Source organism: Motacilla alba, chromosome 8, assembly GCF_015832195.1.
Source record: "Motacilla alba alba isolate MOTALB_02 chromosome 8, Motacilla_alba_V1.0_pri, whole genome shotgun sequence".
Classification (NCBI taxonomy): Eukaryota; Metazoa; Chordata; class Aves; order Passeriformes; family Motacillidae; genus Motacilla; species Motacilla alba.
The window spans coordinates 23,225,627-23,251,932 of record NC_052023.1 but is presented as its reverse complement, the minus strand read 5'-3'; the positions used below and the strand labels follow the sequence as shown (position 1 = coordinate 23,251,932).

The following is a 26,306-nucleotide window of genomic DNA, read 5'->3' as shown; positions in this document are numbered from 1 at the left end:
GCTGCTCCTGAACACAGGTTATTTATACAGCCATGAAGTCCCGTATTAGCTTCATTGACTTCAAACGCAGCAATACAGACATTTATAGCTGACAAAGTCAACCACCTCCACATCCTCATAAGCCTGAAAGAAGTAAGAAAACTTAAGTTGATGAATACATTAACTTCTGGCTCAGAGTATTCCTGTATTATCTCACAATTCTATAACCAAATAATGTGAATGGAGTATAAATGCTGCATTTATCTTCCAACAGACACATTAAATGGCAGCATTGCTACACCAGTTACAAAGATTAAAGCAGCTAGGCTGCAATCCAGGTTACTTTGAACCTTTCAATTATTTTTGCAAATTTTTAATTTTTTCCCCCGCTTCAGCCATTTTCAATATGGCAAAAAAAGCACAGAAAACCGTAGCTTCTGCTGGAGGAACAAATGATTTGTCACACATACTTGATTAAAATGTATAAAAATAAGATATACACTCTGGACAAAACGGTGTGCAAAGGTAAACGAAACATTCCCAATTCCTAGGGGAAAAAACCAAAACCTGCATCAGTTCCCTGCTTTAAAGCAAGACAGACCTCACAATGGCTTTTGAAGACAAAACCTGATACCAGGACATTCCCAACCATCAAAGCAAATGAAATCCCAGCTACACCAACACCGCACCCCCGGCATGAAACCCTACCCACTCTGTGGGTGTAATTCAACAGCCAAAACAATGCCAGGGTGGAAAAACTAGTGCAAGTCAGGGAGATCCTGTGCGGTTTCACCATCGTTTGTCCCCATGCAGAGGGAGCCGCGGCCACCTCGCTCTTCCCTCACGCACGACAGACAAAAGAACCACAACCCAGGGCGGAGAGGTGTCCCGGGGACGGGTAGGGCTCTGTCATTATTTTCCCTCCGTCTCTGTTGTTCAACGCGACAGAGGGACGAGTTTTCTCACGCAGAGGCAGGCAGAGCCCCTGGAAAAAAACAACAGCAGGCAGAGGGGGCACACAAAAGCCGCCTGTCCCTCGGCCGCCGCAGCCTGAGGCGATGCCGCCTCTCCCCACCCCCAGCCGGACCCAGTCGCTCTCCGCCTCCCCCCCATCGGGCACAGCGAACCGCGGTCCCTCCCCGCCTGCCCGAGGCGCTCGGAAATCGAGCCCGGCCGGAGCCTGAGGCCTGGCGAGACACAAAGTCACGGAATTGTTAGAAGTAGAAAGCACCTCTGGAGATCATCTCGTCCCAGCGCCCGCCCCTCCGCCTCCTTTCTCGGCAAGGCGGGCAGAGCTCTCCCGCCCTATTGTTCCCCGCACCCCGCGGCGGAGGCAGCGCACTCACCACGCGGGCCGGGCTTCTTGCAGCGCCCACCGGCCCCCTCAGCTCCGGCACACCGGGGCTGCCACAGCGCCCTGCTGCTGCTCCTCCAGTAGTACACGCGGGCCCCGGGGCAGCGCCGCCATCGCCCGCCGCCGCCCCGCTGCCACTCCGGCAGCGGCCATCTTGTGCGTCGACTGCTCCTCTCACCGCCCACCTCCCTCCCTCCCTCCCTCTCTCTCCGCACCACCCGCCCCTTCCTGCGCCCGCCTTCCCCCGCAACCGGGACGCGACGGGACGGGACGGGGGGAAAGACCCGAGTCACGGCCTGGAGCCCGTGAGGGCAGGGAGGGGGAAGTACCTCCCGTCTCGGGCAGGGTACCTCGCGCTCCGTCAGGGACGGGCTCCAATGGCAGATGCCTTCCTCGTTTCAGGTGGAGTCTTTTTCCTCCCGTCTCACCTCCCCTTGTCATAGTTTGCGGGCTCGGGGGTGGAGGTCGAGGTTTTCACACACGGAGTGGCTGGTGGTGAGCGCTCTGTGTTTTGGGAGCTTGCTGAGGGCCCCTGCCCGCCATTTTCTCTCCCTCAAGAACCTCTGTTGGCGGAACCTGCGGTTGCCTCATGCCATCACACCTTATTGCTTCAAGCCGGTTACTTTTCTTACTTCAGGGAAAAATAACACAGATTAAATTCCCTCTTACGTGGCCGTGCAGGGCAAAGCTTTCAGAGTTTTACCCGCCAGTCCCAAGTGAAGGCGTAGAGATGGACTCGGCCCTGGAGGGTCCCCCGTAGCTTTGTGTGCTGCAGGACACAAATCATCCTTAGCTTTAACTTACACCACAGGTAAGATGTTTGGGGACCCTCCAAGCTATCCTGTATCAGTTCCTATTCATTTCTGAAAACAGAGTTTTCCAATCACAGTCACAGGCAATGAGATCTTACAAAAAAGATTAGGATATTTACAAAGCATCTTGACTTAGCAAGAACTTTACTATGAGCTAGAAAATAAGTGTAAATTGGAAGTGTCCAAGGCCAGACTGGACAGGGCTTGGAGCAACCTGGTCTGGTGGAAGTTGTCCCTGCCTGTGGCAGGGCTTGGAACAAGATGAGCTTTAAGGTGCTTCCAACCAGTCTGATATTCAGTACCACAGAAACTTCTCAATCAACAATTACCATCTTTTGCAGACTCCTCTTTAAATGTTACAATATAAATGTGAACCTTGTTGGAGTTGTCAGTGTCCTGATTAGAAGCAGAAGATGGCATTAGGAATAGCTAAAATGGTAGGTGTTCTTTGCAACCTTGGTTTAATGTCACAGAAGCTAGAAATGGTCAGGGCCTGAATCCTGTTACTTCCTAGTTTCTAGCAAGTGACTGAACAGTGTTGTGATGTTCTCTTCAGTCTGGGTTTTAATATTCCAGTCTGGGGCCTTCTACCACTTTGTCTTTTGGTTCCTGTGTTGTGGAAAGTCTTCATTTCTCATGTAGTTTATGTTTTCCCTCAACATGTAATTGCATTACCAGTAGGAACATGCTAACAACAATGTGCAGTAGCACAGCATAGGTTACCACAGTAATACATGGTTGAAATTTAAGAGAACTGGGATATGAAATCACCTATTGTTCTTATTATGTAACACTGCACAGATGAGCACTTTAATTCTCAAACCCCACTTTAGACTTGAATCAGAGTCAGGTTTTTCTAATGTTTATTATGTTTTCTGAAAGTTCAGAAATTTGTAGATGAGCTTGTTCTCTTGCTGGGATCTGATCCGACTAGATTACTTAGATTATTTTTAGTGTCTGCCTTCCCCAGTTACGCAGCATTTCTTCCTGCGTGATACACTGCTTTTAGCATTTGAAACACAAAGTGTTATTTGTCTTTAGGATTACTGTTTTCAAATATCATTTCAGCTTATCATTGAATCATCTCTAATTCATCTCCACTTGTTTACATTGTTCTTTCTTTTATGTTCTTAAAAACCCACAGGAATTAGGTTTTATTCTACCGCATATAGTCTCGATTTTCAATTCCTTTCTCTCTTTTTTTCCCATCCAAAAGGGGATAATGTGTAGGCATGGTTTTAAGATCTGACATTTGTGGCCACACTAGTAATGTTCTTCAAATTATACATTAAAAATGACTCCCCATTTTAGCCTCTATGACTGAGAAAAATACCTAAAATACCAGTGTAACTGTCAAATGGCATCATCTCACCATTCAATTTTTATATTACTCCTTCCATATAAAACTGCTCTAAAACTGCTCAGGGTAGCTGTCTTTAAAAAAAGAAATGTGTATTTTTTAAATGTCTTGGCAGTGTTTCAGTTTGCTATTTTAGTTAGCAATGTGACTTGTAAAGCTGATAAAGGAAAAATTCTCATTTTGAAACCTGTGATATCAGAATGGAAGAATGAAATATTCTCCAGGTGGCTGCAAGCATGTCCTTGTTATTTCACACAGTGAAAATTCTAAACCACAGATAAAAAAGAAAATCCTTAGCACTTGTCTATGGTTGACCATCATGTTAAAAAATTGACCATCACATTAACAAAACCTAAATTCCTGCACTTTTATAAAATTCCACGGACAAAAGCAGAAGACTGTATCCACCCAACATAATCATTGAAAAAAAATCCAATGTTCATTAAAGAGCACGCTGAATGTCATCCAAGCCCATGGGATACAGGTGCAACTAGTGGAGCTAGTTTTATATGCTTATTTTAAATAATAAAACACTGTTAGCAAAATACAGCCTTACGCTGTGGGCATGCTCAGTATCTCCACCATAACACCAAGGCTTCTGTTTCCCATGTCTAAAAGAAGCCTGGAGGATCTAAAGGAACGTGGAGTCCATCTGTGTAAAATGAGTGTTCCTCCTTGAAAGCTTCTCTCCCAAGCATTAGCAAATTCACTGTTTGCACAAATGAATAGTACTATATAACCCACCAAACATCAGATTTGTTTAAAAAAATTTTTTGCAGTTATTTGATGCTGTTCATAATAAATTTGTAGAATATCAATAAAAGTATTAATGTTTGTGTTTCCAGCCCACTTGGAATGCAGAGGTCTATGTAAATATACCCCCTGACTGCAGCTGCTGTGGAAAAAGAAGAAATTATAAGGAAGGTAAGAAACTTTGTTTTGATGATTTCTCATTAGAGGTTTCACTTCCTTAACCATCCCATCTCATCATCCTCCTTGTCCCACTGCTGGTGTGGGAGGCAGAATGCTGATTCAGGAGTATGTGCCCCAGATTCTCCTCCTCATTGCCTTTTTTGCTTACATGTCATTGCCTGCTTTGCTCCAATCCCAGACCTTCCAGTGTCATTCAGCACATCTCCTCTCTTTTTGGAATAAAAATTTTGAAGCGACAGAAAGCAGAAGAAATTGCAGCAGAGCAAGTCTGTAGTTCCATGAGGCAGGGCAAGGCAGAGCCAGTACCACACCACATCCTTGTCACTCCAGTGCCCTCTGCTGAAGTAACCATCTCCTTGGCTTCCGAGGCTCCTCGGGCAGGGGCAGGAGCCTCTGCCAAGTGCCATGTGCTGCCACTCTTGATCTTGCACTTGACTTCCCAGCTGTATTTCCTTTTCTATTCTGTCTCAACAGAAAAGCAGAAGTAGGACCCCTTATTTCCTTTCCTTGCTCCAGTGGTACTTAGGTTGAAATTTGTTCTTTTCCTTCATAGCATTGCTGCATCACATTTTACGGCAGCTTCTTAATGAGCCTAGGAAGGTAACATATATGTTGGGATAATAAACAATTTTAAGCTAAATTGTAAAGGTTAAGCAACTTGGCGTGTTCACATAGCAAGGAGTGGCAAGTGAGGAATGGTCTGGCCTCCTGTTCCAACCACTAGACCTTGTGCATCCTCCACTCTCATGCAAGTTACTGTAATTACATTATGACTAAAGTGCCACCTGAATAATTTTACCAACCAAATTTCCCAGAGAAAGCACTCTTACCACATGTAAAAGGTAGGACTGTCTTACATCTCTGTAATCACATCACATTTCTGCAGTAAAAGAAAATGTACTGGTAATTTCCTGGAATTATCCTTGCTTTGTGTTATCTATAAAGGCTCCAGGTTTTTGGTACTGGTTTGGTTTGAGAACACCTGATACAAGACCTGATACAAGACCGGACTGTCAATTCCCACAGGAACATCAAGGGCCAACCTTAGCTAATCTTAACCTCTGAATAATTGGATAAAGCAGGCTTAGGTGCCCTTACATTAGTGTGGATCTCAAGGAACTCTTGCTTATTCAGATCTGAGATTTTATTTTAAAAGTATGTTGTTCAGGAAGTTGCAGAGGGACATGTTTTTAACTCCTCAGTAGTGGCTTTTCAAAAAGAGATATGTAAACAAAAATCAATTTTATAATACACAAATATATATGTAATATACTTATTTTTATATATGTAGCTGCAGCATATGCTGGAAAAACAGTTAAAAATATTATTTCCAGTGAAAACCCATCACAATTTGTTTACGTAGGCTGAGATTATTTTTTGGAGATCATAGCTGTATGGTAATTTCTGTTAGTCTTTTACCAGATTCTACATATCACGTCTTCTTTGTCAGGCACACATGCAAGCCCCCAGCTTTTAAATAAGAATTTAATAATTCCTCCTCCAATTTTAAATTTCTTTTCAGTATTCTCAGTTTCCTCTCATTTCTGTACTGGTAAAAAAGCTGTTAGACATCATTCTAGCAGTTCAGTTTCAGCAGGAAACATTGAAATTTCTGTATTGTAAATGTACAGTACAGTTTGTTCCTGTTGTGTATGTTCTTCTGGTTTTGGTAAATTTTCATCAAGAATTACATCATTAATCCTGACACTTAAGGATTTTGTTTAAAATTGATATTTCAACTATTATTTTTTTGAACTTGCCTAAGAAGATGAGAGATTTTGTAAAAAGAAGTTGCTATCTTTTTATTGTTTATAAAAGATTTTTTCAAGCTTTCTTGAAGGCTTTTATAATCTGACATGTCATAATGAATGTTCCCTACTCTTTTTTGAGTCTAGCAGGTGAAAGAAGCAGCATTTACAAAAGAAGAAAAAGGAAAATCACAGAAGGAAATGCATAAGTTGAGTGAAAGTTAGTAATACTGGAATTGCCTCTTATTACCAGACAGAAAGAGATAGTATTTGTGGTTCGGTGAGTTAGCTATTTTTGATGTTATTTTTCTACATAAGCTACCGATAAAATTGCTAAAGAAAAATCAGTGAAAAGATCAGAACATCCTGTGAGCACAGATAGAGCTTACGTTGTGTATACATTTTTGAGATATTAAACTCACTTATTTTTAGCAAGTGTCATCAATTTCTCAGAGATGAATCGATTCTTTTTATATGCTCATTGAGGCACATGGAACGCACAAGTCTTAGCCTGTTAACAAATGCCAGCTATTTTGAGAAGCACACTTTCTGTTCTGTTGGGGAAACTTCTTGCTCTTGTACATAAGGCCATGGTATCTCCAGTCTGTTTTTCCCCAATGTTTCTGGGGCTTTGCTAGGCAGACGTGTGTTACCTGCATGAAAAATATGAACATAAAATAACTCACCTTCCTTGTGAAGACCTTAGTCTTTGCAACTTGAATGTACTTGGACTTCAGCAATTCGATATCAAGGTTGTGGCAGTTTATTAGAGACTCTCCCAGGCAGCTGTTTTTCTTATCATGGTTTCCATTAACAGCTCTGGGAAAAGAAAAAAGGAAAGAAAAGGAGTGTCCTGTATTTTCATACACAAACTCCACCTTCTCCTTGGACTTCCTTCCACAGGAAGCATATAGGCATGTATGCACTTATTTGCATAATTAATAGACAAGATAAAACTGTTTCTACCCTACATTGATGAGTCAAAACACTGAAAAGCAGTTGAGGGCAAACACGGTCATTCACTGATCTCTCAGGTGTAGCTGCTAAAACTCACAAAGTTTTGGAGGCAGAGGCTGAACCCAGCTGTGCTGGGTTTGCATTGCCTGGTTTTTGGTAGCATGGGGGGGACTATAGGGGTGGCTTCTGTGGGAAGCTGCCAGAAGCTTCCTCCATGTCTGGCAAAACCAATCCCTGGTGGCTCCGAAGATGGAATGATGCTGGCCAAGGCTGGGCCAATTAGAAATGGTGGTAATGCCTCTGTGATAGCAGATTTAGGAATAAAGAACAGAAAGATGGGCAGCTGTAATCGTGGCCAGAGAAAAGCAAGGTGAGAATATGGGAGAGGAACAGCAGATTCAAGGGGCAGTGAATAAGCAGAGGCAGGAGGCGTTCCAGGAGCTCGAACTGACATTACTGTGCAGCCTGTGGAGAAGACCATGGTGAGGCAGCTGTGCCCCTGCAGCCCTTGGAGGTCCACAGGGATGCAGCATTCCACCTGCAGGCCATGGAGGAGCCCCGTGCCAGAGTAGGGGGATGCCTGAGGAGACTGTGACCCTGTGGGAGGCTTAGCAACCACTGAAAACATCAGCGTGTTACCAACATTTTTCTCATGCTCCATCCAAAACACAGCACTGCACCAGCGGCTAAGGAGAAAATGAACTGTATCCCAGCCTAGCCAGGATCAACTTCCTGTCCAGCTCTGCATTCATATGACGCTGTCCTAATATACAAATAACTGCCTTTAAAGTGAAGATATACATTATGAAAAAATGGTTCTACAAATCTGGCAAAAAAAGTAAAAAATTTGCCACATGTTTGATCAGGAAAAGATTCATAATACAACAGAAAACACTAGCTTCGAAATGTTCTACTTCTGCATTAAACAGTCTTTTTAAAAAACTAAGCATTTTTCACTTGCTCATTAGAGTAAAAAATTTTGTTAAAATTTGATCTTTACATCCATTCTTTTTGTATGTTTACAAATCCAGAAAGATTGCTTGCAATATAAGTTTCCTAATTTCTGAAACAATTGCTACTAAAAATTTGTTGATAATTGCAAAAATAATCGTCTGCTTCAGCAAAATTGCTTTTCCTTTTGTGCCCAAGCACACCAGTAAAAGGAGAATGAAATGACTTCAGTACAAATTTAAGTTGACATCTAATATCAAATTCCAAAATTCTTCAAGGATGACAGGGTGCAGCAGGAGTCATCAGGCTACCACTTAAAAAGACAGACAAATGTTTTCAACAGGTTGAAATAGAGTTTCAAATTTAATTTTAAAAGCAGAAATGTCTCTTCCTCTGTAAGTCTTTCTGTGTCCTTGGACTATAATGCTGCAGTGAATTACTGAAGTAAGAAATTCTCACAAGAGTTTATGTTCTCATTAACCTGATCAATTTTATACAAAACACAGATATGGATCTCAGGTTTTTCTAAAACCGAGCTTACCTTTCCAGCCACAACAATGACTCAGGGAGATCCTTCCAGCAGTGAAGAGCACAGTCTACGTTTTATTTCTTCAGCCAAAATTTTATCCTGTTTATATAAATATATATGCAATATATATGAAGCACCACAGGTAACAGAATGTTTCATATCTTTCTTTTCTTTCTGTTTCTTATCTGAGTCTTTTAGGAAGAAACTGGAAGTTACTAAACAAACACATGTACACTGACAGTGAATAATTCAAACAGTGTGCAGTGTTGCAGTGGCCTGTTACTATCCATACCAAAACAATGTGTTCATTGCTGCAGCATGAACATGCTGCCTGCAGGACACCCAGTGAACTCCATTCCCCAGGTATTTCCTTTGGTCCATGGGACACAGCTCAAGCGTCTTCCACAGCAATATTGTCATCAACAATCATCTTTCATACACGTTTTTCCTTATATTACTTCTCAAAGTCAAAAAAAAAAAAAAAAAGCAGTGCTTTAAAGACTTAAATTGAACATACTCCAAAAGAGGAATACCTTATATCCAAAACAATACCTTATCCCCAAAACAATAACGTGCCTTCTTTCTACCTCAAATTTAGAATGCATATACTCAAGTCACAAGGCTGATGACCTCTGTATCCTAATCATCTTATCCCATAATAAAATACCACAGAAAAAAGTTTGCCAAAATAAAAATGGGAATATTTATTATCTTTTCTACTAAAGCAATGCAGTTCTTTTGAGATTATACATTGGTCTTTGCAAATGTTTCTACAGCTAAATTCATACTTTTCCATTTTGTAAAAAAATCAGACACATACTTCATAAAAACAAAGACACAGGCTATGCCACCAAATAACTGGAAAGGATTGTAACTGTTAGTAGGGATGAGCAAAGAAAGCTCATGCTTATACTTAAACCTCTGGCATTTGTATGATTATCATGTTCAAATGGGACAAAATGGGGACATTTTCCTTGCACATTTCTGGGTCCACTTCCCAAGCTTTCAGACAGACTGTTAAATACTGAATGTGACCAGGAGAACCTAAACATTGCTCAGCAGTACTACATGCACAAGATGCAGGGAAGGAAGAGTCAGACCCATGCAAACAGTACAAGACAAACCATTACAACTGGCAAACGTGCACTGGACAAAAATTGAAGTTTATGAAAAGCTTTATTTGTTGTCATGAAAATAGTATCAGAAGCAAGTAACTGTATGTGTTTTGCAAAGTCATCTTCATTTGGCCTCCTGAGCTTTCTTGGCATTCTGTTTTTCTTTTGCCTAGGAAAGAAGGGGAGATGATGTCAAGCTTTGACAAGATGAAAATCATTCTGGAGCTTTCAATGACTGCCCATTACATTTCTAAGTATTAAAAATATGCTGGAAAAAGAAAAATTTAAATGTAAATTTGGACCGTTCAGAAGCATTCTACTACTATTTTACTAGGTTAGTGTATAAAGCCTTTTAAGAACAAATACAGTTTTAAATAAATTATGCAAAAGAAACTGAGATTAGGTAACTTCTCTAGGGGAAAAGCACTACTTTAAAATCATAATTTAAACTTTCATTTTTCATACCTCCATACCAATTTCATTTAACAGAAAAAACTTTTCCTAATGGAAACATTTTATGTCACAAGAAAACACCACATTCAGACATATAGATGATCAAAACTGAACTCTGAAACCAACCAAGATCTTAGTGGTTTAGATCTTTCAAAGAAGTGGAAAAAGCCCCCACAAAAGATCCAGTCAAAATATTTGCAGACAGATTCTCATATCAATCATAAACAGTTCAAAATGGTAAGGAACTGGCACTTTCTTCCTTATGAATTTACTTAAGAAACAGATTGGGCAAGAAGAGGGGACAACTTAGAAGCAATACTGGCCAACAACTTTCTGTCAAAACATTAGTTAATTCTGAATCAAGCTGCTGCTTGTTACCACTTACTGAACAGAACAGCATCTAATTCAGTGATTTAGAATAAAGATCTGTTACTACCAATTCACTGGTAATTTACTTGTGAAAGCAGCTTGACGGGTGTTATCAATGACTTCTGTTAAAAAGAAACTGGATTAAAACTCCACAAGTTACTCTCTTAAAAACTACAAGCCTGCAAATGTACCTTCCTGAATAAATTCAGCTAAAGAATGTACTCATTAAATAACACACAGCTCTTTTTTCATTATACTAATTCAGAGATCCTTTCTCAGTGAGTATAAAATCAGGGATCCTGCCTCGGGCACTCAAGTGTACACCAGCACAGCTGAGTACGATTCAAGTACTTGACCAGTTTAACAACCTTGCCAAAGTGGCAGACACGCTTTATTTAATAAAGTTTTAATATAAACCTTAGCAATAAATCAATGTTAATGGCCAGATACCTTAGAAAGGGGAAACCCAAGCCAGTAAATGAGCACAGGAGCAGGGAAAAGGGAGGGACCGAATTCCCAGCACTGTGCCATGGCTTCCACAGGAGTGTGGGGAGCTGTCCCTGGCCAAAGAACTTGGAAAAATAAATCACATGGGCTCGTTTATTTAAAAGAGAAGGTATGAAGAATTATAGTAATATACTACCAGCTAGGAAATACTCACTTTTTCTACTAATGGTATTAACTGCTGGTGCTCTGCTAGAGTCTTTAACAATTCCATGATGAAAGGCAGGTAGTTATGTTTTCTTCTAATATTTTCAATCTAAAAATAAATTAAAAGCATTAACAGAATTATTATATAGCTGAACTATCTTCTAGTCCCCATCCAGTTCCTTCACATTAATTGCCAAGCTCCCATATATATATATATATATATATATATATATATGCATACACATAAAAGCTGACTTTATCTTACAACTGTTCCAATAATTTCATCAGAAAAGCAAAGACTACATACCTTATATCTTTTTAATTTTTGGTTCTCTTCTTCAATTAACATCTGGTATTTTGCAACTTCTGATTGTATAGAACTTAACATATTACTACTTTGATCTGTATCCATAGGCTCCTCCTTCCACAAAACAAAAATTTAAATGGATGATGTTACTCCATTTTTAAATTTTACTTTTTAAAAAAGCAAGTTTTGTCTCAAGGGTATTTCTATCAAGTAGGCTTCAGTTTTGTTTACCATTATAGGTATATACCAGGAATTTCTGCAGTTAGTTACAAGCAGGTACTGGGAAAAAGCCATTTCCAGCACCAGCAAATGAGTCAAGGCAGAAAGTCAAAATGACATGGTCAACACCATGCTGAGTGCTCAGCCCAGAGCTGCAGCACTAAGTGCATCCACACTGTGCTGGGCAGATCTCTAGCAATCACTCCCTGCTTTTTTTGCTGCTGCTCCATTGGAAGCAAGGAAGGGAAGTGAATAGTAAAGCCAACACACAGAACTATCAGGGAACTACTTTAGCAATTTAAGTTCCATGGCCTACCTCTGCCAGTTGCTGCTGTAGCTCTGCAATCCTCTGCTCGTATATCATCTTCCTGTCAGACACAATAGCCATCAGGTTAAACCTTATCTCACCTTCACTGTATCTAAATAAGGAACAGAAAAACAAAACAACAAAGACAACCCACTGTCAGTTAGGTACTAACATGACAACTCAAAAGCCCCCTCCTTGATTTCATTTCATGGAAACACAATTTTAAATGGGTCTGTTAAATTAAGTTGTGCTACAGATCCAATCTTGTCACAAAATAAAATCAGACCACAAATTAACTCTATCCAGTATGTAATTCCTAATTACCCTCTCTGCCCAAAATTTACTATTCCTGTCTGTGGTCACAAAACAAATACTGAAACTGTCCAAAAAAGAAAAGAAAGCACAACAACAGCACGTACAGAAGATGCTTCACACAATAGTTTTTACTTTCTCATTACTATTACATGTTAGAAAATATTGGAGACTTCTCCACACAGTGTGAAAAGTACATTAACAATTAAGACTAGCAGGCCTCTTGGAGGTTAAATTCTCCAGAAACAACTTGGTAGCCCTGTTTTGCTTATCAAAAAAAAAAAAAAAAGTCTTCAAGCAAAAACTTAGAACCGTTTTCTAAAAATGATGTAAAATCAACTTTACTTCTAACAAATTTGGGACTGCAGTTTGGAAACAGAGTTAAGAAATAGCAAAGTTCCACAAAGTATGTTTTTCTAGCTTAAATTTCTAAGACAAGCCATTCCTAAGAAAAACTCCAGATGTCTAAATACCAGCTGTATGGACAGAATAACTATCTAATAATTTTAAGTGCATAGGCAAATGTTATTCATGGTCATGACACTCTTAGCTTTCACTCACAAAGATCCACAGCTGTGTAACAGATAACAATCTTCGTTTCCAGAGCACTCGTAGGATCTCTCTTCACTACACAGACACCTACTTGGATTAATTATGCAGCAGCACAGTGTATTTGAGATTTAGCTATCATCACATTTGCCTCATGTCGGGCAACAGGTTCTCAAGTCACACAGTGACATGCATAAAGAAATGATGCATAAGTGCCATGGCTTAGAAATTTGGCAGAAATCCTTTAACTGAAGGAAGTTAAGACAATGGGATTTTCAAGCATAGGTAAGGTGCTATATTTTAAAGGCATCACGACCATTTACTTTTGTATGCGCTTCTCTATGACAGGCCGCACTGCGCTTATCCAGTCATCCTGATGGCATGCACCTGGGGAAAACACAGGAAAAAATTCAGCTTCTTTGCAAAATTTAACAAAGGAAAAAATTCAGTATCATGGCAAAATTTATTTCAAAGTCGACTCATAATTCAGGCTTATGCAGCAACTTCAGAGTATATAACAAGTTTTTCCTTAGCTACTGCAGTCTGAAATTACTTAGGTGGTTTTTCAGGAGGTGAAAGATATTTTTTTAATAACAATAGTTAGATAATGCAGTGACCAAAGCAATGGAACAAAGCTAAATTTTAAGGGCATAACCACCTAACATTTGTTTTGCTGATAACAAGAAATAATGGGGTGGGGGAAAGTATGTTATGTAATATTTTTATGACACAAGAGAAATTAGTTGGTATGACAAAATTGAAGAAGACAGCAAAGGAAAACACTATGGACAGGTGCAGCTGTTTAATATTAACTCTTGATTTTGTCTGTGTGGATGCAATATAATGTTAAAAAGTCAGGCAGAATGAAAAACCATAAAAGGATCTATGATAGAGAACTTGATTTCAAGATACATGACAGGATATACCCACAGGTGATTTCCTAAGCTGAAAATGCCTCTTTTGCAATTTCAAGACCTTAAAGCAAATTTAGAGACTCAGGATCTTGTGACCACACAGATGTTACTGTTAGGTCTGAAGACTGAACAGTATCCCTGGACAGACTAAAGACAAGATTAAGCAGCAAGCAGTTGCTCACCCTAAACATAAATAAAATTGTCAACAAATCTGGGAAGACACTCTGGGAATGGAGGGTGGAACGTGTTGCTGACAATGTATCGGACTCTAAAGTACAGACACATGATAGGCAGTGCAGAGCTTTTCAAGATTCAACAGGGCACACTTATCTCAAGAAAGATTACAAAACAGAAGCCTGTCTTACAGAGAACAAAGCTATTTTCTTTTAAACCATTAGGGAAACACTTGCTATCTAAGAAGAAAGAGGGCAGTGTGTAAACACAAGCCACATAAAGGAAAAAAAGTGTCTGGAGTCAGCTGAATACATTCTCCCTTTATTGCAACTTCTCTTGCAAACAAAACTATCAAGGTTTTGGAAGGGATTGCAGAACCTGATCATTTGATTACTTAATGAAAAGAGAGCATCAGAGACATGGAGGAAGCAGGGAGAAAATTGTATTTTCCGACCAACAAAACTAAAACAATACAAATGACTGCAAGGAAGTACAAGCCTATGGCACATTCAAAAAACTTTAAAGATATTCTTTATTTTAATAAATAATTTGCTTTGAGCCTATAACATACGACCAATTTACTGCAAAAAGCCATTGTTAAAATAAAGGATGTTCAGCAAAAATGTAAAATGTTACCTAAATCAATTGGTCCTTCCCTTAAGCCATCTAGCTCATATAGCCTCCCATTAACAGGAACATAGCTTACAAAGTGAAAGGCATCTTCTTCCTTTGCTGAAGACTTTGCATCAAACTCAAACATCTGTTGTCTGCAAAGAAAATTTTAAAACCCCTGAGATTAAAAAGGATTTGCTCAAATTTTGGCCAGATTTAAAACATAGGTTACCTGGCAAAACTGTTGTGAACTTGCCGAATCACTTCCGAGTTGCTCAGTGCCAAACCTTTCATCTGAAATGAAGTAACAAAACATCTGTAAACCACCACAACTTTAACACTGTGACACTCAAAATGCAGAAAACAGTAGTCACTCACTGCAGCATCAAAGCTTTGGGAAAATTCTTTAAATTCTGACAAGGTCTCTCCTAGGTGAATGTCTTGATGAGCACAGTTTAACAGCACACTTACTATGGCTTGAGTTGCACAGGCATTATTTATGACCTAGAAAAAAACATGGAGAATTCGGTCAGCACTGGTGATAAAAGTTCACTCCAAACTGTGTTTGCTTTTGTTACACACACACACACACACTTTCTGTGCTGATTCACATTAGAGCTGCGGCCTAACACAGACTGGATTTGCTGCCTGGGTAGCTACAGAAAAGCCCTTGCTATGATTAAATCAGCTCTGCATGGCTATCATATACAATTCACTGATAAAACTTGAATTTCACAACTGTCCTCAGAAACTGTCATTCCACTGCCTCACCATCTCTTCTAAAGCGATTATTGAAAGGCATAGAAGAAAGGCAAAAATCCTTGGATCCCTGTGGAAAAACACACAGTAATATTCAAAGCAAGCTGCCCAAATTGTGCTATCTATGACCTTAAAAAAAATTCAATTCTCCCAAAAAAAGTCCTTCAAATAATGAGATCTCCTACTAGGAGTAAGAGGTCGAAAAATTTAATTTGAAGCAATAAAACACATTATGGAACTTGAAATTGTTATTAATAGGTTTTATTGAACAAAAAGTTTTCAAGTTTTCTAGGGAAAAACTAATAAAAGCATTCCAAGATGCAGATACTGTTTAAATGATGGTTAGCTGAATAATGTACTTGTCCAATATAACTATCCTTTTCAAGTTAAAGTTACTGGTTTGACACTGTTACATTTCAGTGTTAAATATTCCACTTTTAGAAAATATAAATAACCCCCTTTGTATTAAAGCCATGTCTTGAATCTTGTTTACTAATAACCAAACTAAAACATGGTATTTAAAGAAAGAAGCTGCAAAGATTATTAAATATAATCTGAGATTTAACTAAATGCATTGTAATCAAATGGTATGAGGCTGTAATACAGGACTTTATATTAGCAGTTTCTTCTCAGAGAGCTATAGGTTAGGAAAGTTTCAAAGACTAATGATACATTACTCTATTTTGCAATCGAAAATGCTACTTAAAACTTCCAGGGAGGATGTGACTTTTGTATAAAAATATGAAAATTAGTTCAGGGCTGTGAATGTGAAACCACTTCCAACAAGAAAAAAGGAAAAAAAAAAGAGAAAACCCAAGCAACCTGTTTTACAATTAAAGCTAGTCCTAACAAAGGAAAACCTACTATGTTAATACTAAAAGCCACATCATAAATTTATTTTCTATACTTCAGGGTGCTCTCAGTTCAGATTATGTATATATGCAGATGATAAATAAGAAAATACTTCTTAATTTAAGAAAAATACAATCTAGTTGACTTAAACAGTAAGCAAGGGAGTCAACTACACATACAGAACAGATTACAGCAGCCAAAACTGAAATTAAACCAAGTGCAGGTACACCAGCTAAGGGCTAGAGTACACAGGTGCAAAATAAAGGACATACAAGGAAAATCCATCGAGGGCAGCAAAATAATGAACCAGCAGCAGAAAAATTCAAACCCCCAGACCAGCAGAATGGCATACTTTGAATTACACTGTGACTCAGGAAAAAGAAGTAAAGACTCTCTGAGACAGAACTAAAGAATGTTAGCAGAGACAGTGGTAAAGTAGTGCTAGGATGAAAGCAGGGAAATCTCAAGTGGATCAGAGTGGGTGAAGCTGATGCAGTGTAACTGAGCTGATAGAGAAGCAAGAGAAGGCACAGACCCCTGTGCTGATGCACTGTTAGAACAGTGCTGCTACCATCGAGGCAGGGTCACTACAGCAAATTGTATTTGTAAATGATAATTAATACAGGGCATTATAGGAGGGACAGGACTAAATGGCAACTAATTTTGCTGAAAAATCAAGATGGAACAACCAGTTGCTCTCTTTACAGACAACTCAAAAATGGCTTCAAAACAAGGAAAGGAAATTTACTGAGATTTTGTGCCTAGAGGCAAGAACAACACTGAAACTGCTGAATAGCAGGATACAAAAGCTTGAAACAGAAAATAAAATTGGAGGGAAAATTAGACTCTGCAAAGATTTAATGGGCTCATCAAATACTGGCCTTCAAGCATATTTGTATTCCAATTATATTATGAAACAAGTCTGATGAAGTATATAGAGACCAAGCTAAACAAAGTCTGAAACACTGTGCAAAAGATGTGGATCTGAGGGCAACAGCCTCCAGCTGTTGAAATAGAAACACATTATAGAAATACATTCTAGAACTTCAGTCAAGTGAGAGGCAGGAGTTAAGGAAAAGGCAGCAACAACAGTCCTGTAGCAGAGGAATAGAAGGAAATGCAGGTGATGTGCATAAAAATCCAGTCTGTTCCTGGATGACACAGGAGAACACCAAGATGGAACAAGGGAATCTCGGGCAAGTGGTGGCTCACAGGCAGGGTGAGGAGTGCAGAGTCATGTGATTGCAGGACCAGATGCAGGCAAGTGTGGGATTTGTCACACAGACACAGTGCCATCTGTGCACACAGCCAGTCCAGCACTGCTGCACACACAACCTAGAGCATCCTTCAGGATACCCACCTTTCATTTCCAGTGTGTCTCTTACTTAGGGTGCCTCAGCATTTGTAGAACACATTCTTTGCATTTAAGTAACATGATAATAAATGCACCTTGTTCCCAAAAGATTTTTATTTGGACTTGAGGATTAAGAGGATTTTCTGCATTTGTCCAGAAATACCAACATTTGCCTGGATATTTCTGTCCAGGAAGTCTTGGTGAGTTATTTGATTGATCAATACGCAAGACTCCAACTTAAAGCAGACACTCATAGTTAAATGATTTTGTAGGCAAAAGTTCAAGGAGTATTTTACAATACTTGAAAGAAAACTTGAACATACATACACAGAAATGTATCAGAGAGAAGACTGACCTATCCCGAAGTGAAGCTCAGCTTAAACGGAGGAACCACTTGATCAGGCTACTCTCTAAGTAAGATGCATTACTTCCTAAGCATGCACCTTTCTCTAGGGATCAGATCTGACCTTCTGCATCAACTTTGGGCAGAAGCACTTCAAATTCTTGACTCACATCTTCTACCTGATAGATTATGTATTTTTCTTTTCAAAAAAACTGTGGACAAGCCAGTGCTGCAATTGGTAGTATGACCAGCAAATCCCAGGAATTCACCATCTAAACATTGCAACATTACGGATCAGTTGGTTTTACAGAACTCAACATGAAAAATTCAGCATTAGCACAAAGTTCCACAATTTATTCTTGTTTAGAAACCCAATACAATTTTTTCCATTTAAATTTGGTTGGAGTAAAGACATAATCTTTCTACAGCTATATTCAGTTACTGAAAATCTCTTTCTGATTTGTTTCATGTCTTGAAGTTGTACTTCTTGTAATTTATCTGTTATCCCAAACTTAGCTTTAACATAGATATCTGGTCTATCTTAATGTTACCAAATCTGAAAAGGTCATTTCAGTTTGAAATCAATTAAGTACTGGAAATGTAAAAAAAACCCCAAAAACATATGCTTATACATATGCTTCCATTAGTGCCATAAACATAACCAGAGATCAATGGTTTGTTATGAGCAGTGTCATTTATAAGACACTCCTTCTGAAGGTATTCCCAGTTAATGATGTTAACGTTCTGCCATGACAATGCAAAATAAAATAAACACATGGCACCTTGGAAAGGCGGGATATCAGCAGTTCCATACTAAAAGCTGGAGAATTTATGAAACTCAAAAGAAGTAGTTTCAGATCTGCAAATGGCATTCTTTTTTGTCCAGAGACACTTCTGCAGTGCTCAGCAGAGAATGCAGCTCCTCCAAAGAGCGTGGCAGGGAGCTGAGTACATGGAACAGCTGTAATCATGTATCCATTGTGTGTGAAAACAACAGCAAGGGCCCGCTGAAGCAACACAGAAATCAGGAAATTCTGAGTTAAGGCTGAAACTGTATCCTTAACTCACCTCATGGTGCCTATGTATCCTAGCTCAAAGGGTATGTAAGATCATCCAGAGTTCTCTGGCCTCAACTAGAGGACCAAACCATACCTAGGCATAACAGGGAGGCCAAATTTAACATGAGAGCACATAAAAGTGACCATTCAAAAACACCCCTTTAATATGCATGCATACAAGACAGACTTCAAAATTCAACCCCCCAACACAGTCGTGCTATAACCTCAAACAAGATCTAGTTTCCATTTGGAATTCAACTACAACATCACTATGGAAGTGGAAATGAGGAAAATGTAAGCATGCACAAGCTTCTTACCAAAACTGTGTTTCCTAGTGCGATTTTAAAGAAGTTTTACTGGACAGTTTGAGAGCTGTAGCCCTTTACCTCTAAAGTCCCCCACAATGAAACAATTGTTAAGAATGAACACATAATAAAGTTGAACAGAAACAAATTTATCTCCTCCACTCAACTCTTGTTATGTATTAACAGTAACCTTGTCTTGCTCACACAGGATTCAGGAAGGCACTTGAAAACATGTCTGCAGGAAAATCGACTGTACCAAATGTCTTTAGATAGGAACATTTAAAAGAAGAAAATGCATGAGAAAAGAAAGAGAGGCAAAGACTTGTTGAGATTTTTCAGGCTCCAGTGTCATGGCAGTTTTGAAGATACAGATCAACAGATCAATAACCTTAAATGTGATAAAAATTGCCCTAACCAATCTATTTGTTCTGGGATTCCTGCCTACAAATGAACATAGTGTAATTTCATATCATCCCTTTTGTAATGAAGAAAAAGATCTTCTGGAAAGACCCTCAAAGCAAGCATAAAATTTGGCTTAAAACATACAGAGGAAATAAAAAATACACATGAACCCAGTTGCACGATGGCTGGAGACTTGCTCTTTCACAATTCTAATTCTCATCATTCAGTACTAATGCTCATCTTGCTTTGTACTCCTGGGTGACTCAGAAGGATGCAGACTGTGGTTTTGTGAAGTGCACTAACTTCAGCACTACCATAAAGAACCCCCTGTTCTCTCACCTGTTACCAGTTTTGTTCTATACAGACTTGCTGAACAGACACATCTCATAGTACAGCAGAGACCAGCCCAGGTACTATGCACAGGAAACTGCTGGGGGATGAGCTTCACTGGCTCACAGAGGTTCACTGCACCCTGCTCTCATCAGCAGCAAATCATAAGATCAGACACTTGCTCAAGAAAACACTAAGTCCTCAAAACACTGCTTGTCAAGTTGGATCTCTAACCCAGGCTAACTTTCTTCAGTGTGAAAGTAACCAGAGCTAAACTGGTCTTAAACAGATTCCTCTAAAATAGCCAAAGCAGTTTCTTTTTGTTGACTTCTAATCATAATTTCTCTGTACCTATTTCTAGTAGTTCAGCCACAATAGCTCAGTCCAGGCAAAACTGAACTGATATGAAACACTAGCATATATATGTCTTCAAGGAACGTTGTAATTTTGCAAAGCCACTGCACTTGACTGAGAGATAACAGTAAAAAACCAAAAAGATAATAAATTCTAAACTTTTTGCAAATGACTTTTGAAACATCTATTTCACGCCATCAAGTGGCATAACCAGGCAGTGCTATTGTAAGAGTCAACATTTCTAGAAATTGCTTTCCATGCTAAAATTAAGAGTCACTCCAGCACACTCTCTTTAAAGGCAGCGGGTAAAGGGACAATTAAAAAGGAGGTTTCAGCTTAAGAACACATTAAATTATGAGTGTTTCAAAGAAAACTATAAAATAAGGCTATTCACTGTAAGCCTTGAATTTTGTGGGGCTTGTTATCAAATCTAACATTATCCAAATTTTGTGATGTACATTCTGCAATCTCATCTTAAAGCTCAACAAAGCTCCTCTTAGCTATTGCCTTTAAACAGTGTCACGTTTGAAAAAAGGAAGGAGGTGGAAAAAGCAAAAGAAGTGGAGCAAGCAGACAAATGCTTTCAAACTTTACAGCATTCACAAGAACAGCAATTCTAGGACAACCTCAGTTACTCAAAAGAAACAAGATTAAATCCCTTGAGTGAGGGAAAATTCACCTTCACTTTAAAATAAAAAATCCAACATCCTCCAAAAAATCCCTCTCTAGATTCCAATCAGAGTAATTTCCTCCCACCATGGCACTAACCTTTTGAAAGTTATATCAAGGTTTTTCTCTGAGTTCTTTGCCTCATGGCTGTTGTTTAGCTACAGCCCACAGCTGCTAACAGTATGTTTGGTTAGGTGGGAACCACAACCTAAGCCAGTGTCTATGAGAGCTACCAAACTATAAAGACCATCAGCAAACTGCTGCTGATCACTGCATCATAAAAACAGTGGGCAGTGCTTGGCAGGACGCAAGAGCTACAGCAGGGGAAGAATGAAGAGAAGCAGCATTGAAAAAGCTGATCCACAACAACACGATTATGAAAGGAATGAAACAGAAGTGCAGGTGGCCAGGATGCCTATTCACATTGTTTTCCATATTTCTATACTTTTACCTAGAAGTGTGAAGAGATTTTTTTCATATCCTGAAATTTACATTCAAAATTTGCATTTGTGGTGGGAAATAAAACAAGAAAAAGCCCAACCAAAAGAAAAGCCTCCCAAACCCCCCACCCTAAACACCCCAACAACTAGACCATGTAACAGTCTTCACAGAAATCCTAATAATTTGCCCTTTGATGTCAATGTTCTGTAATAAATACCCCTATTAAATACTCCAACTTTCATTCTGGTCACTTTCTCTTGCTTTTCTTTCTTGCAAAAAATGCACACAGCAGTCAGTTAACTCTAAGACAAAATTTCAGTACTACTCTGTATTTAATAAAACACAATGGACTACATCAGCTAAACCAATTTTCCAGTGATTTCTAATTTAAACTCACCTTTCTGATTTGAATACTTAAAACTTGCATGCCAAAACGGTCTGCAAACCCTTGAAGGAAAGTGTTATCCTACATACACTGCCCCAGCTTCAGAGCATTTGAGGAAAGTAAGAAATAAAAACAGGACCAAAATAAATTTCTTCCAACAATTTGTTGAAAGTGGTTTCAAAAGAAGTAATTTGCTCATCCTGCTGAGAAGATTTACCAAGTCACTTCTACTGCACAGAAGACTGAGTTACTTTATGGGTGAGAGCTGACAAACAAAAAGAGCTTTACTCATCCATAGCTGCAACTCTTGTCTGACTTGACAGATCAAACTGAATTGCTTTGTCAATACACAGCTCCTACTCTCAGAATTTGTTGAAACTATTTTAGCTTGCAAAACACTGATTTCTGTGTACATATTAACAAAAAAAAACCAGCTTTTTTTATTAAAAGCTATGTTTCATTATATAGCTAAAACAATTACTGAATTTCTCATACCTGCTTAGCAAAAAATATTGTATCCAGTCTGGAATCCTGGACAACAGAACCCGCTGGCTCCTCTCCAGGCTGCCACTTGAAGAGAAAAATCAGCCCATGTACTGGCCTGAAAAACAAAATTTATAGTAAAAAGGTCACCAATACTGATGAAAAATATTAAAATTATCTGTACTGTAGTTTAGCTGTATGCTGGTATGGTAATTCTGTTAATTCTTTCTAAATACCAGGAACTCACACTGAAATTCTCAGATGTGCTCTTTTAATTAGGCAGAAGGCAATTCACACTTCTTTCTGTAAGTGCTAAACAATCTCAATCTGAATTAGCAATTAGCCACTAATTTTTAAAAGTCAGGACCAGTTTTCCTGGTTACTGCAACTTTTATAGTTGTAGAACTCTCGTTTGAATTCGTTAGTGATAAACAGCTATCAAAGCATTTGTCAGTCAATAGGAGAGCAGGAACTAAAGGTTTGGTAATCCTTCTAGACACAGATGAAATGCCCAAAGAAGAGCTCTCCCAAAACTTTATGCTTTGAGTTATCTCACCAACAAGGAAGAGAAACCCAGTTTTCTCTTCTCGTACAAACATGTCTTGCCTTTCAGACTGTGTGTCTTGAATAGTAACCATCTTTTACTACACATTGCACTGCATTTAGTATTTCCAGAACACAAAAATTTATCAGTAAAGAAAATAGGTCTTAAAAAAAATCTTCAGTTACAGTAAGACAAAAACTGATTCATCAACTTAAATCTAAGGTCATCACCAAAAAGAGGCCACAAATGGTTTCTCTACAAAAGACAAACATACGCTTGTACTGCACAAGAAACTTTTCCTAAGCTCTGACCAGAAATCTGAGATGCATTTTTTCAAATTCTCTCAGTGGACCTGTGTCACAGCACACCACACAGCTGAGATGGCTTCAATACACAGAGCATCATCACACAATTTCAGAAAGCTTCAACCCATACATAGTAACACCACACCTCTTCAGAAGGCTGCAAGCAGCCACCCTTCTTGTTCTTCAGCCCAACCTTTTATCCCTCGTGTCCATGCACTGCAGCTGTGTGCCCTCTGCTCCCTTTGGTGGTTGCTCAGTGCCCCTGGGCACTCCATGGCTCATTGCTGTCAGTGCTGCTCACCTGCCCTGCACAGCTGCACCCACTGGGGATGAGGCTGGGCCCAGCCCCACTCCCAAATGCCACCAACTGTGCGCCCACAGACATGCTGTTTAGAAAACAAAGATGCTTCTATATTCCTTCACTCCCAGTGCAGGTGTAAATGAGAAGGGAGCATGGAAGCTGGCCATCCTTCAGGACTAGAAAGATACACACCTCGCAGGATATGCAAAGCTGTCACTTAATGAACCAACAGGTAAATGCTCTGATGGTGCAGACAGCAAATAAACCCATTCGTAGGCAACATTTCTGCCATTCAGGTGTTGCTGGTCAAACATCTTCAGTCAAAAATTCTACAAGTACATCCTCTGTACCAATTCCTGCATCTTTTGAAAGACTAATCCTACAAGTATGGGATATTTGCACAAGCTACAAGAGAATGGTCCAGGTTAAATTATATTTTCCTCTTGAAATCCTGTATGTAAACATGGATAACAGCATGTTTACACGTGGATATCATGGACAAAACGTTAAAAGAATTAATGTTGCTTAACAAGGGCAACATTGTTCCACATGGCACCAGTCATTATGAGTTATAAAAATCCTATATGCCTTCACATCCATATGGAAGGAGCTCTGCAGGAAAAATGGGTTACAAAGGTATGTAAGTACCAGAAAATAATTTAAGGCAACAGAGACAACATCATGGGATGTGAGGAGGGAGGGAGATAAAGCAAGGAACAGAAATTTGCCCAAGCATTTGTTAAGAGCTGTAAGGCAAGCTAATGGAAAAATCATTAGAAATCTACTTCCACATTCTAGCTACTATCAGGATTTCTTTCAAAACCTGATTAAGATAGATTAAGTACCAAAGCATTAATGAAAAGCAATTTAAGTGCCAGCTATTCCATTAAATCAAAGTCCTACCGAACTTCAGGAGAAACTGAAGGAAAAAACACAAACATAAAATGCCCCAACCAAAAGATCCACCAAAGACACACCTGAATTTAGTACACATTCTTTCAGGGACTTCAGACAAATGTGAATAAAAAACATGTGCCTTACTTCAATTTTTCAAAGTTCTCTGGCTCCAAACTCCATATTTCTTCAACTTGTGCCCCTCTACAGCCTGAAATAAGGAAAAAAATACAGGTTTCTTCAACTAACTCATTCGAAAAGGGATGTAGCCAGTAAAGACAGACTTATGAAAGAAAACACAAAGACATTATGTAAGACTTTTCCATAGCCTGGATATACTAGTTGTAAATATATCTGTGGGCTTTAACAGACTTTGATTAAAAAACCCAAACAAGGCAGGCAGAGAGAAATTATTTCAGGAATTTCTGAACCTACGTATGGTGACAGTGTCTTTACAACAGAGTTGCATTTAAAGAAGCAGCAGAGGAGCTTAAATATCTCTGATCACTTCATGGCCTTTGCTTAACTGAAAACAACGCTGTTTATAAAGGCATTATCAGCAAGCCTGAAGCAGAGCTTTAAACATCTGTCTCCAGACAAGACATATGGTAGTAGACCAGAAATGCTGTGCACTCAAGCAAAACATTTGCATAACATGCAGCCCAAAAGGTTAAAATTTTTATTACGTGGATGTTTCATTCATTAGCTAAATAAAAACATAAAAGAAGCATGTCTAGACTTAGTTTCTGAGAAAAAGACACAACATAGTATGAATCAGTTACACGTGGAGTAAAATCATTTTGGTTCTTTGGCTGAGAATAACCTGGCTGCTGTAATAACCATACATTCACAGTTTCACCAAATATTTCTAATGCAATTCAACACAAAATTTAACATTCTAGAAGGCCAGGCAGCCGCTTGCAGGCTACCCAGCCACTGCCAAGCCCCACAGCTCAGCCTAGGCACAGTCCTTTCCCTGAACGTCCTCACTCCTGGGGCTCTGTAACCCGAACACCTTCCCAGGCAAGCTGAGATTGCACATTCGGAGGAATTTTTCCAAAGGGCTGATCAGACATTGGAATGGTTGCCCAGGGAAGTGATGGAGTCACTGCTCTGGAGGCGTTTAAGGAAAGACTGGACACGGCACTCAGTGCCACGGTCTGGCTGACCAAGCGGTGTTGGGTCACAGGTTGGCCTCGACGATCTGAGAAGCCTTTTCCAACCTAAAGAGCGCTGTGACTCTCCGCGGCTCGTCCCTGCCGAGCCGTCCCGCAGCACAGCAACAGGTGCCGGGCCGGGCCGCACAGGCCGCGCTGGGGCCGGACTCCGCGGTGCCCGCAGGCGGCCGGGCCGGGCCGGGCCGGGCCAGCGCCGCGGACATCACGGAAGCCACGCTGGCCACCGGCAGCGCCTCCCAGCCCCTTCCCGGCCCTGCAGCAAGCGAGCCCCCGCACCGCCTCCTCGCCCGGCAGGGACGGCGGGCTCGCACCCGGCGGCGCGGGAACGGCCCCGCGGAGCCCCCGCCCCTGCCCGGCCCCGCTCGACCCTCACCGAAGCCCTTGATGAGCTCGGTGAAGACGCCCGGGTCGCTCTCCATGAGGCACCACTCGCCGGCGCTGCTGCCCCCGGACATGGCGGCTCTGCCGCCGCTCAGGCTGCGAGGCCGAGCCGCGCCGCTCCCTTCCCGGCAGGACCCGCGCCGGGCAGCGCCATGGAGAGGCGGGGCGGCCGCAGGAAGCGGCGCGCGGGACTGGATCCGGGGCAGCCGCGGGCGCCGCCGGCACCGCCCCGGCCGCGGGAGGGCCGCGCCGCGCCTCGGGGATGCGCTCCGGGGCGCCTGGGGAGGGCACGGCAGCTGCGGGGCCCCCGGGCGGCGCGGCGGGGAGCGGGGCCGACCCCGACCGTGGCTCCATCCGGGCACC

The 26,306-nt window shown here is 40.4% G+C and overlaps 2 protein-coding genes and 1 long non-coding RNA gene across 27 annotated transcripts in view; 1 reads left to right on the top strand and 2 right to left on the bottom strand.

Annotated features, from left to right (window-relative positions):
* Positions 1-1,508, bottom strand: part of RC3H1 (ring finger and CCCH-type domains 1) — a 57,261-nt gene extending 55,753 nt beyond the window's left edge. For all 11 annotated transcript variants that reach the window (XM_038143992.1, XM_038143995.1, XM_038143999.1 and 8 more), the window contains exon 1: positions 1,326-1,508. The gene's annotated coding sequence lies outside the window, so the exon portion shown is untranslated. The remainder of the gene's footprint in view (positions 1-1,325) is intronic.
* Positions 1,509-1,573: 65 nt separating this feature from the next.
* On the top strand, positions 1,574-22,342 carry LOC119703776. Of its 13 annotated transcripts, none has more exons than XR_005257762.1 (6): positions 1,574-1,735; positions 2,015-2,144; positions 4,351-4,429; positions 6,334-6,466; positions 8,644-8,765; positions 9,912-11,215. It is a non-coding gene; the product is annotated as an uncharacterized LOC119703776 (long non-coding RNA). The 13 variants fall into 13 exon arrangements; XR_005257761.1 differs by lacking the exon at positions 9,912-11,215 and adding an exon at positions 2,487-2,582 and having other exon boundaries at positions 8,644-9,156; XR_005257766.1 differs by lacking the exon at positions 8,644-8,765.
* On the bottom strand, positions 9,303-26,226 carry UCHL5 (ubiquitin C-terminal hydrolase L5). Of its 3 annotated transcripts, XM_038144081.1 has the most exons (11): positions 25,936-26,161; positions 24,532-24,595; positions 22,353-22,458; positions 14,984-15,109; positions 14,838-14,899; positions 14,630-14,760; positions 13,229-13,292; positions 12,054-12,156; positions 11,519-11,632; positions 11,222-11,320; positions 9,303-9,907 (listed from the first exon to the last, which is right to left on the bottom strand). In XM_038144081.1, exons 1-11 carry the CDS (start codon positions 26,015-26,017, stop codon positions 9,863-9,865), a joined length of 996 nt encoding a protein of 331 aa, XP_038000009.1. In that variant the 5' UTR covers positions 26,018-26,161; the 3' UTR covers positions 9,303-9,862. The 3 variants fall into 3 exon arrangements, with proteins under 3 accessions (XP_038000009.1, XP_038000011.1, XP_038000012.1); XM_038144083.1 differs by lacking the exon at positions 11,519-11,632 and having other exon boundaries at positions 25,936-26,226; XM_038144084.1 differs by lacking the exons at positions 24,532-24,595; positions 25,936-26,161 and adding an exon at positions 18,982-19,065.
* Positions 26,227-26,306: the final 80 nt, after the last annotated feature.

Bases quoted from the DNA above. Each gene is read 5' to 3' on its own strand.
- UCHL5 (XM_038144081.1), bottom strand. From the start codon at position 26,017: ATGTCCGGGGGCAGCAGCGCCGGCGAGTGGTGCCTCATGGAGAGCGAC. The intron at 22,459-24,531 runs GTAAGGCACATG...TTTGTTTTTCAG, and splicing joins GAGAACTTTGAAAAATTGAA to GCCAGTACATGGGCTGATTT. The intron at 11,633-12,053 runs GTAGGCCATGGA...GTTTTGTGGAAG, and splicing joins TACAGCAGCAACTGGCAGAG to GAGGAGCCTATGGATACAGA.